The sequence below is a fragment of the Bactrocera latifrons genome, unplaced genomic scaffold, assembly GCF_001853355.1.
Source record: "Bactrocera latifrons isolate USDA-ARS-PBARC rearing strain unplaced genomic scaffold, ASM185335v1 scaffold_173, whole genome shotgun sequence".
Lineage (NCBI taxonomy): Eukaryota > Metazoa > Arthropoda > Insecta > Diptera > Tephritidae > Bactrocera > Bactrocera latifrons.
The window spans coordinates 141034-153367 of NW_017535219.1; the positions used below are offsets into that span (position 1 = coordinate 141034).

Here is a 12334-nt window from a genome sequence, read left to right on the forward strand (position 1 = left end):
CTTTTTGTACACCTGTTTTTTTTCTTAAATTTGAATATTTTTTTTGGAAAATTTAAATGTGGAAATTTTTTCAATATTTTTTTATTGAAAATTTTAATTTTAAATTTTTTAGAATTTATCTATTCAAAATTTGAAATGGAAAAATGTATCACAATAACTGTTGACAATATTTTTCTAATGTGTTATTTCAAGCGTTGAGGTTTTCATTGCATGCCACAAGTCAGAAATAGTGTATGCAGCACTTAAAACGATTCTAAAATTAAACATCATATATTTTAAAAATGTACGTATTTCATACGTTTGTTTTTATTTTCAAAATATTTTTAAAAAATTTCCAAATTTATGAGGCCCTATGCTATATAATCTTCATGGCAATAAAACATCAAATTAACCATCAATCAAATATACTGCCGGTAGATAAATAAAAAGAGAGGTAAAACTAGATTTTTTTTTTTGAAAGCTTTTAGAAACCAAAATATACAATTCTTCAAAAAACAAAAAAAAAAATATTTTGATTATTTATTTTTGGTTGTGAAGAGTACACAACTTAGAAGCAATTGATTTGATATTACTGAAATTCGGAACAACAAACACTTCAACAACTTGAATAACAAACAGCTGAAATATTAAACAGTCGTAAAATTGATCGTAAACAAATAATTTTCAACAAATAAAAAAATTGTTGCGCACTCTAGAACGAATTTTACGGCAAAAAACAGCTGTGCCGAGAAATACTGCGAGATAAATACATACATTTATACTTCAGTGAAGTTCATACAAATATATTAATCACAGCAGTGAACGTAAAATAAAATCACAGTCTGCAGGAGAAAAATGTGTGCCGTGATGTTACAAAATGTCGCAATGATCAGAGCGCTAACTCAGAGTGCTCAAGCAATCTGACATTCTAATTGAGTGAAATAGTTGAGAATTTTTTGCAATAAGTGAGCAATTTTTGAGCATAATCGCTTCATCTTAGCATTTCATCATGAATGAGCTTGAATGTTTATCTGTCACTTATTCGTCATTATCGCAAAGGCAAATAACTCAAATTAACCAGCACTCAATATCGAAACGACTAACTGAAAATATTTCCACTCAATTAAACAAAATTGGCACTCATTCATGATATTAAATTATCTAGATAAATGTTAGATATCTAAAACTATCGTTACACCAAGTATTATCTCATTATCTAACGCTCAAATTGCTCATCATTCTTACTGACACTCCACAACCACATCGCATCAACTCTACATTAAAATAGAGTGCTAGCCAAAACACTCATTTTTCTTACTCTCCCGCTCATTTATCTTTCTATCCAGCACCTTACTCTCCCTCCAACTATCCACTACAATTTTCATTCAACACTATGTACTCTAATTATGTGCACTCCACATCACGCTACTGCAGCATTGAGCGCCGCTCACCACACTCGCACGCTTGGCTATACTGCTGAGCGAAAAAAGCAGTCATCTGAACCCATAAAAAACTCGTCCAACCGGTAGGACTTGTGTCAATGCCTTCCACCGTCGACTGCATTGCACTGCACTGCACATCATTGTTGTTGTATATGTTGTTATTGCAGTTGGCGCTGCTGGTTAAGGCATGTTTTATGGTGTTTCTTCAGATTTTGCTTTTAGTTTGTTTCTTTGTTAATGTGTAAGTAAATCTAATGCATGGCTGCATGAAGATCGCTCATTTCCGTTGCGCTTAGAAGGTGCGCTCAATGCGCTCACATTGTTGCTGCATATTGCTGGTGGAGCTGAGTTTGGGCTGCGTGCGCGCATTGAGCGGGCGCTCTATATTTTATTCAATTAAGCAGATTCGTTGCGATCAATTCATAATAAAAGTTGATTTACTTGGGCGTTAGATGGATTGCTGGGATTTTTCAAGAAATGACGATTTGAGAGAGATAATATTTATCTTAAGTAGATGATACGACTCAAGTGACAGCCGCATAGTTACATAAATATCAAAATAAATTTTTTTGTTGTAAAATCATGCATGTTTTTGAAATATCTGTCAATGGAATGGAAAAGGCTTCAAGATCATCTTGTTGCTGTAGCGACATAATTATGCCGAGTTGACATTTCTTGGTCGAAAAAAATACAGGTCCATTCCCTTTACGTAGACCCGCCTGTCGTGGGAACGGACTTCAAGATCATGCAGCCACAGAGGTAGAATTTGATTCACAGAGATTCTAATCTGTTCATATCTTTTCTCTCAATAGGTCTGACATTTAATTTCTGTATGATCGATCTCATTATCCAGTTAGGATTAGTTGCCTAAGAGAAAATATATGTAGTATTCCTTAAAATCTTCATATTTTTTGTCTCGATAGCTTTGGCTTTTAAGTAAACTCAGTCAGAAATTATGAAAACCGTGATCTCTTAGAAAGCCGAACAAAACGAAGATGGCTTGATCGAAACCGCATCTTTCGAAGATCTAGGCTGAATATGAGGCATAAAAAATAAAGAACTCCTCGTATAAAGCGATCGGGGTTTGTCGACAACACTACTTGCATCACAACGTGCAATTATTTTGAGAAGCAATAGCTAACAATCTGAATGGGTATTGGTACAAGTTAACCATAGAAAAACAAAGCGTGAAAATTCGAAAAATATAAATTTTACATCAGTGACTTTGGAAGCGAAAGGTCGCTTTTGCTGGAAGTTCTACCAAAAATCATACAAATATATGAAGTAACGATATTTCAACTAAAAAATAATAAAAATGTTTAACTGAGCTGCCTCAACTGCAAATAGCAGCTATCTCATCCAGCAGGCTGGTGTTTATCTACCAAACTGCGAGTTATCTTGTGCAGTTGTATGAAGAACGCGTCTTAGAGATGCTTCAGACAACAACCAACGATATATTTACGCTCATAAGAGCACATGGAATAGTTACGACGGCCGGCATAAACCGCATAAAAACAACAATACGTTTAACTTGYGACTGCCGCTCAAATAGTGATGAGCAAACAACAAACTCGAACTGGTTCTGAGCGCGCTGATATGCGTTCAAAGTCAAAGCCAAAGTTGSTATGCCATTTAATGTGAGCATGCCCAGCAAATTGGAAAACTAAAATCATAGATCAACCACCAAAGTGAGCGCTGCACTCGCACGCGCTCTCTTGCGCTGCTCTTGCAAGTGCTACAAGACAGTCTGCAGCGCCTGATTTCTTACTCAAACAAACTCACTTACCTTACTGACTGCCCAGGGCACGCTCACTGCCACACTCAGCACTCCACTTTGTTAATAATGCATTTTATATGTGTGGTCGCCGCCGCGCTCTAGCTACTCCGACCAGCTATTTGGCATTTACTTTTAGTAGTTAATCGACTGCAKGCACTTTGAGTAATCAGTTTGTGAGTAGAGTTCGTGACGATCGCACAACTTCGCTGTGCACGTCGGCTGTTTTTCAAAATATCTAAAAAGAAAAATATATATAAGAATTATATATGTATGTATATACAACGGTGTATATATTCACATATAGTTAAGTGTTGACACAGGCATAAATGCGAAGAATAAATTTTTTTCTTTTAATAAAATTGAAGTGCAAAGTGCTGGCTATAGGCTCTACTCAAAGTATTAAGAAAAAAAAACAAGGTTGACGCAGGCAAAAAATGAAATTCGACCAACTCAACGAATTTAATTAAACGCTTACCAGTTCGTTTCGTACGCCGCAGACAATACTTGGATTACGGGTTTCCGGTTGCGCGGCACAGAAAATAAACTATTTGCAACAAAAGAATTTAAAAAAAATTTAGTTTAAATAAAAAAATTAAAAAACCAACAATAATGCAGCGCAGAGTGCAAAAGTGTGTAGTGGCACAAAACTAGTGCGAAAATAGAAAAAAAAATTCTTCCAACAAAATAAACGCCTAAGTTACGCCTAAAATGCGCAAATTAAAGAAATAACGTTTCTGACGTCACAAACATAAGCAACACGCTCGTAAAGTGTGCGCGTGTGTTAAAATATTTGTTGAATGTGTGTGTGTATTTCTGCGCTGAAGCAAGAAATTTCCGCAGCAAAGACGCACAACCCAAAAAATCGCAAATTATCGACGAAATCAAACAAAATTCAATTAAAAAACCAAAATCAACACAAAATTCCAACAACACAATGTCCACCAAAATGACACTCATCTCGAAAACCATACTCTCCGTGCTCATCACCGTCATCATACCGGTGCTCGGCGCGGCGCTTAGCAAAACAGTGCTCTATCAGGCGCCCGACGAGTGTCGCTGGTCCGGCACCAGCGAAGCGGACATTACGCTCGTCTGCCATCTGCGCACCATCAACTCGGAGTTGGAGAACACCAACTTCAGCGTTATACAACCACAGAATACGATACGTCTACGGCTGGAGTGCAATGATGCGCTCTTCTTCCAGAGCAGCCTCAGTCCGGACTCCTTTCGTTCGTTGGTCGAGCTGCGCGCGCTGACCATCGAGTAYTGCAAACTCGGCAATATAACGGAGGGTTCATTCCGTGGCTTGCAGGATTTGCGCAATCTCACCATACGCACGCATAACGGTGACTGGTCGACCATGTCGCTGGATATAGCGAGCAGCAGTTTTAGCGAATTTCGTCAGCTCGATCGTTTGGATTTGAGCTTGAATAATATCTGGCTGATACCGGATGGCATGGTGTGCCCGCTGAAGGTGCTGACACACCTCAATATCTCGCATAATGAAATACAAGATATTGGCAATTTCCACTTTAGCGCGGCGTTGAGCTCACGCAAGTCACGCATATGCGGCACRTCGCTGACGCACATCGATTTGAGCGCCAATAAGATTGCCAATTTGCCATCGGCGATATTCTCCGGTTTGGGGCGACTTAGTAATTTGAATTTAGCGCGTAACGGCATGAATTTTATCGCGGATCGCGCTTTCGAGGGTTTRGTCTCGCTCTCGATAGTCAATTTGTCCGGTAATCGTTTGACCTCGCTGCCGCCAGAACTCTTCGCCGAGGCGAAATATGTCAAGGAGATCTACTTGAAGAATAACAGTATTAATGTGTTGGCGCCTGGCCTCTTCAGCGAGCTGGCTGATTTGCTCGTGCTGGACTTATCAGCGAATGAGTTGAACTCGCAGTGGGTCAATGCGGCCACATTCGTGGGCTTGAAGCGTCTGGTTTTGCTCGATCTGTCAGCGAATAAGATTAGCAAGCTGGAGGCCAGCATCTTTCGTTCGCTCAGCTCGTTGCAGATATTGAAACTGGAGGAAAACTACATCGATCACATACCAGACGGCGCCTTCGCCGATCTTGCCAACTTGCATACGCTCATCTTGTCCAATAACCGCATATCGATGCTGGGACCGCACACATTGCGCGGCCTCTACGGCATACTCGTGCTGAGTCTCGACTACAATGCCATCACGAAAATAGACACGCAAGCATTGCGCAATTGCTCCAGCATACAGGATTTGCATTTGAATGGCAATAAGCTGAAGAGCATACCGGATGCGTTGAGCGCTGTGCCGCTGCTGAAGACGCTCGACATTGGCGAGAATCTAATTAAGAACATTGAAAATACCAGYGTTTCGGCAATGGCCAACTTGTATGGCTTGCGCTTGACGGAGAATAGCATTGAGTTCATACGACGCGGTGTCTTCGATCGCATGTCATCGCTGCAGATACTGAATTTGTCCGGCAATAAAATCAAAGGCATCGAGGGGGGCGCGCTGCACCGCAACACACAGCTGCAGGCCATACGTTTGGATGGCAATCACTTGAAGAGCATCGATGGCTTATTCACCGAGTTGCCAAATTTGGTGTGGCTTAACATTTCGGATAATCGCTTGGAGAAGTTCGACTACTCGCACATACCGACCGGTTTGCAGTGGCTGGATGTGCGTGCCAATCGCATCACGCAGCTGGGCAACTATTTCGAAATCGAAAATGAGCTTAGCCTCAGCACATTCGATGCCAGCTCGAATATGTTAAGCGAGATTACAGCGAGTTCGATACCAAATAGCGTGGAGGTTTTATACTTGAACGATAATTTGATCAGCAAAATACAGCCGTACACATTCTTTAAGAAACCCAATCTGACGCGCGTGGACCTAATACGGAATCGCCTTACCACGCTGGAGCCGAACGCTTTGCGCCTATCGCCCATACCCGACGACAAGGACATACCCGAATTTTACATTGGCCACAATCCGTTCGAGTGCGATTGCAATCTAGATTGGCTGCAGAAGGTCAACAGCGAATCACGCACGCAACCGCAACTCATGGATCTCGATCAGATCTACTGTAAGTTGTCGTATGCGCGCGGTAAGACGCACGTGCCGCTAATCGAGGCTAAATCGAATGAGTTCCTCTGCAAGTACGAGGCGCACTGCTTTGCGTTGTGCCATTGCTGTGACTTCTACGCGTGCGACTGCAAAATGGAGTGTCCGGATCGTTGTGCCTGCTATCACGATCAGTCGTGGACATCGAATGTCGTGGACTGCTCGCGTTCCGCCTACGATCGTACGCTGCCTTCGCATATACCCATGGACGCCACGCAACTGTATTTGGATGGCAATAACTTCCGCGAACTCTCCAGCCACGCATTTATTGGACGCAAGCGTCTAAAGGTGCTGCACTTGAATCATTCGCGCATCGAAATTGTGCACAATCGTACATTTTACGGGCTACTCGAGCTCGAGGTGCTGCAGCTGAACCACAACAATTTGCGTCAGCTGAATGGTAATGAGTTTCAGGGTTTGGACAATCTGCAGGAATTGTACCTGCAACATAATGCCATCGCTACCATTGATACGCTGACTTTCACGCATCTCTATCACCTGAAAATACTGCGGCTCGATCATAACGCCATCACCGAGTTCGCTGTTTGGAACTTCCTGCCCGCGTATCTGAATGAGCTGCGGCTGGCGGGCAATCCGTGGTCCTGCAATTGTGAGTTCATCGACAAGTTACGTGACTACGTCAATCGGCGTGAATCTGTGCAGGATAAGGTGAAGCTGCGTTGCTCACTGCTCGCCGGCAATAATGCAACAGCAGCTGATAACAACAGCGCGGTGAGCGGCCAACAAGCGGATGCTGAGCAATATGCCATCTACTTGAGTGGCGATCCATTGCTGGACGCACAAACGCGCTTCGTCGCCTGCAATGGTGGTCTGCAAGCGCCACAACATCAGTCGCCTTTGGGCGCGGCGGATCCCAACGATAATGTCATCATGAATGGTAACATGACCTCGACGAAAATGATACTCTCACAGCCGCCGATGCATGAATATGTGCCGATACTGGTAGCCGTATTGACCAGCTTCGTTTTCGTGATCATCTGCACGCTGCTCGTGTTCATCTTCCGTCAGGAGATGCGCGTCTGGTGTCACTCACGCTTCGGCATACGTCTCTTCTGCAATGCGCATCGCGACGTTGACAAAAATGAACGTGAGAAACTCTTCGATGCCTTCATCTCGTACAGCTCGAAGGATGAAGCTTTCGTTTGCGAAGATCTAGCGCCTATGCTCGAACAGGGTGACACGCGCTACAAGCTTTGTCTACATCATCGCGATTTTCCAGTTGGTGGTTACATGGCTGATGCCATCGTGCAAGCTATTGATACCTCAAGACGCACCATTATGGTGCTCTCCGAGAACTTCATCAAATCCGAATGGTGCCGCTTCGAATTCAAATCGGCGCATCAATCAGTGCTACGCGACCGTCGACGCCGACTCATACTGATCGTGCTAGGCGAGGTGCCGCAAAAGGATATTGACCCCGAGCTGCGTCTCTACTTGAAAACCAACACATACCTGCAATGGGGCGACAAACTGTTTTGGGAGAAGCTGCGCTTCGCCTTACCCGACGTGCCGAACAATCAGCGCCGCATGCGCAACGCTGGCGTGGGCGGCTGCACCGGTGTAGGCGTGCACATGCCCATCGCTCAGCTGCCAGCCACACATCATCACCATGCCCATCACATGCTGTCAGCGGGCGCCAGTAGTGGTGGCGCTGTCGGCAATATGTCAACCGGCGCTCATCACATGCACCACATGCATCCGCAGGCCGCGCTGCAACATCATCAGCTGCAACATGCCAGCTTCCGCTCGCAAATGCATCACAACATCAACGGCAGTCGACAGAATCACAATCGAAACAATTCGGCCGCCGCGGCGGCTGCAGCGCAACAGCAACAACACCAGCAGGCCGCCATGTTAATGGGTGCGCCGGTGCAATGCGCACAACTGCCGCTGCCGCCACAACAGTCACAACAGCTGCTGCCGACAGCAGCTAGCGCAGGCGCGCCACCTAGCAGCATACAACAGCAGCAGTTGCCGCCACCGCCATGCCCCAGTCCGCGCAGCATCACGACGCAGTCTTCAGCGGCGGGTGGTAGCTCGCAGAGTTCCGGCCGCACAATGGGCGTGCATATCTAAGAGCCAACAGCGGTAGCAGTAGTTTCTATTGTATAAGTGAAAGCGGGTGTGCGTATGTGTTTATAAACAGCTGTTGGCTTAGCGGGTGAGGTGTTGTGTGTAGTAATATTGACGCGAAAATGTGCGCGCTGAATGCTTCTATGGTTCTTTACGCGGCTGTAGTCTGCCAATGGTGCGGCAAGCTTTTCGAAACTAAAGATCCCTTGCGTTCATCAACTTTTCAACTGCGTTTCATTGAGCTTAGTTCAAAGAACTTTTCGTACAACAGTTACTACACTGCGAGCTATGTTTCTGGGTCAGCGTTCTTTGTGTTGTGCTTCAACATCAGCAGCAAAACGGCAGATCTCAGATGGCGATCGGCTATTTACATATTACTAACGCGCTCACTTGCGCACAACATTCACTAATATGCCACTGCTCTCATCTACAGGCACGTGCAACTTCATTGCTGTCTGCATTTTCGCCTTTCACATTTTGAAATTTCCATTCAGCAGCGAATTGTAGGCATTTTCCGAATTCAGGTCAAACAAATCGCCGGAACAAAACTCACCAGCTGTGTGTGTGTGTGCGTTCAAAGGCAGTATTTTCGGCAGTAAATAGAAAAACAACGCCGCGCTGCATGCAACACTGGCACGAAGCACAAAAATACATACAATTACATGTTGAAAAACTATTGCTCGAAAGTATTTGCTATTAAATTAAAAACAAAAAAGCAAAAACAACAGCACGGCGCGTCAGTAGACGAAATTCGATTTGGCATTGAACATTTACTTCGTGCAACATGCCTATTGGCACATATTGCTTTGGCATGCTTTGTGCCATTGTGTGAGTGTATGTGTGCAGCGCTGTTTGTCAGTTTTTGTTGTTGTTGTGCGGTTTTTTAGCGCATTATGTTGCAATGAAAGCAGTTAGTCACGTTAAAGTTGTCGCCTGTTGTCTGCCTGGCTGGCTGCGTGACCGGCGCACAGCAGCTAAAGCAGCGCGTTGAATTCGAACGGCATTTTTTATACTAAAATGAAGTTGTTTTTTAACGAGTGCTTAGAATTTTTGCAATTAATTGCCGTGGCTAGTGCGTACAGTTGTTTGATTTTTGTTGCACGAACTTTTTCATTAACTTGTTGTAAATTTTTAACTAAAATTAAATTTTCTGATTTTTCATTTCTTGTAATTTTTGTGTGAAATTTTTGTAAATTTTTTCTTGCCACATTTGCGTTAATTTCGTTAACAGGCATATTGAACTTCGCTGCCTAATTAAAAAAGGCATATAAAACGGCTGCCTTTTTGCTTGAGCGCAACAAATATTTTACAACGGCTTGTTAGCTTGCATTTCGAACATTATACTTTAACCAACAAACGCAACAGTTGTACGTTGCATTGAAAGCAGTGTGGCAAAAGTGCAAAAATGCTTACAAAAGCAGCCAAAAAGTAAAAAAAAAAAATCGAGAAAAAAAGAAAAAATTTACAAAGACCGAAACGTACAAGCGAAACACATACAAAACTGTGCTTATATTTTGCCAAACAGCAACAACAAGTCGCATGAGACAAGCTAACCGCATTAATATTATGTTGGCCATGGCAATGTTGCCACAAACTAGTTGCCGCGCACAACTCTGCGCCTGCCAATGTTATGTATAGTAGTTGTTAGTGGCATGTTGTTGTTGTTGTTGTTTATGCACGTTTTACATTGCAAAGCAGCATGCTTTTGGTATTGCTGTTGTTGTTGTTTTATATCAAGTTGTTTTTCCTACTCACTGGCCATTATGAGTTTCCTGTGCGCCAAAGCGCTACAGAAAATTGATGTTGCATGCAACAATCATAAAAAGGCGCCGAATAAAAATATTGCAAAAAAACAGCAACAGCAACAACAACTAGGCAGCGCACAGAAAAGTTCAATGCAAAATTGCGGCTAAAAGTAATAAGCGAAATAAGAGCAAAAGCCAGTGCAAGAAATTAAGTGGACGCGAACACAAAGTTTGCTACATAAAAAGCGTGCAGACGACTGTGGCCGGTTACAGAAAGTGGTATAATAAAGTAACAACAACATAAACAGTAACAAAACAGACACAAACAAAACAACTACGAAACAGCGCTGAAAAGGCAGACAGGTTAAGCGATCGATAAAGTATTCGAGAGCACAAGAGAGAGGGAGAGAAGTAGAGAGCTAGAGCGAATGAAAGAGAGAGCTACAGTTCGTCAAATAAACAAACTCACACGTCTGATCGCCAGTTAGCCTTACACGGTAGACAGACCAACAGACAGCCAGCTGCAAACGTATGTCGGCCCAAAAGCGACGCAGCGTTGCTTAGGTAGAAAAAGAGGCGGCCAAGTGGATCGCCAGACATGCACTTGGTCGATCGACGGCGACATGCAGCAAGATCGTTGCTTCAGCCACAACACTTGATGCCGCACCATAGTGTGCTATTTGACGATCGACCTGAGATGAGGTAGGCAAAAAGTGTTGGAAGCAAAGAGCGAAGCAAACGAACAAAAGACTGTGCAGAAGGCGAAAGTAGATGCCACAGGCGGCTGAACTGGCAACAAATAGGGGAAGACACAAAAAGACAGACAAGCAGTAATAAAAATGCTGTATGCGTGTATGTTTAGTGAAGGAAAAACAGAGCAAAACAGTTATCAACAACTCTACAGGGTACGACGCAACGACAAGAAGTCAAACGCTGAGCGCGCCAGAGCGTCCGATCGATACGTTGATTACGGCTAGCGAGCAAAACAAATGTGACTGACGTAGATCGGTATTGGCTCCCTAACGCGGCTGACTTTTTGACGGACTGTGTCCATCGGATGATGACTGGCCACTGCATGATTTTTAAAAAATTTCATTCGTTGTTGTATTTTTGCGGCTTAAGGTCCGAATAGTCGGTTTGGTTTTGGTAGTCGACAGAGAAAAGTAACTGCAGCTGAAAATTTGGGGGATAATGTGCAGCAAAGTGAGAAGAACATAGAAATATTGAGGTCAGCAATATTTAAAGAATTAAAGAGAAATATTTATTAGCGTTGTTTAACTGTTATTTTTTATTAAGCTTTAAAAGCTTTCGATTTTCTAAATTTGTGTGAAAGCTCCAAAATAAGGCGAAAATTTAATGAAAGCTCGCAAAATTTCAGTGAAAGCTCTAGAGTACTGTAAACATCTTTTCCAAAATTGTGTGAAAGCAACAAACCACTGAAAAAAAATTATTAAATCTTCCTTAAATTTCAGTGAAAGCTCTAGAAAACTGCGAAAAACTCCTAAAAGCTTTCATGCACTTTGTAAAAGCACTTGACTACAAAAGTTAGTATTACAGCCCGCTGTCTGTTAGCAAAAACGTCGCACAAAAAAAAAATAATAATGAAAGTTCGCCAGTTTAAGTCTAAGACACGATTTAAGTACTGAATAATTTTTTTTTTTTTTACTTTTTCAAATAATTTGTATCCTTTCACCAAAAAATAAATCCAATTAAACACAATGCATTCCATATTTTTATGTAAAACAGCATTATTACCCCTGCACACACCGCACTCACCTCATCAACAGCAAAATCACTGCATTTATTGTACTAAATAATTTAAAATTGAACTTTTATTGTTAAATAAATTTAAATATTTTATTACATAAGTCTAGTATATAGCAACAAAAACATTGTGATATGTATGTAAAGAATTAAAAAAATATTGTATAGACATATTTAAATTGTAAAATACAAAAAATAGAAGAGGAAACAGCGTCTACTATTAGTTATATAAGAAAGCATTGCTGAAAAGCCGCTTAGCTCTTAAGCCAACCAGCATACTACGTCCTACATTTTAATTTAATTTAATTTAAAAAAAATATTTAAAAGCAAAAAATATACGCAGAACTTTAAAAAATATCGGTAAAATTAGTTTTGAAGAAATAAAACGAAAATTTTGCAACCAAAAGTCATTAGCACTACT

At 42.2% G+C, this 12334-nt stretch overlaps 1 protein-coding gene across 1 annotated transcript; it reads left to right on the forward strand.

Annotated features, from left to right (window-relative positions):
• The first annotated feature begins 3384 nt into the window (after nt 1-3384).
• LOC108967050 (toll-like receptor Tollo) lies at nt 3385-11745 on the forward strand. Its single transcript, XM_018930269.1, has one exon. The coding sequence runs from the start codon at nt 4133-4135 to the stop codon at nt 8405-8407; it is 4275 nt and encodes a 1424-aa protein (XP_018785814.1). The 5' UTR covers nt 3385-4132; the 3' UTR covers nt 8408-11745.
• The last annotated feature ends 589 nt before the right edge of the window (nt 11746-12334 follow it).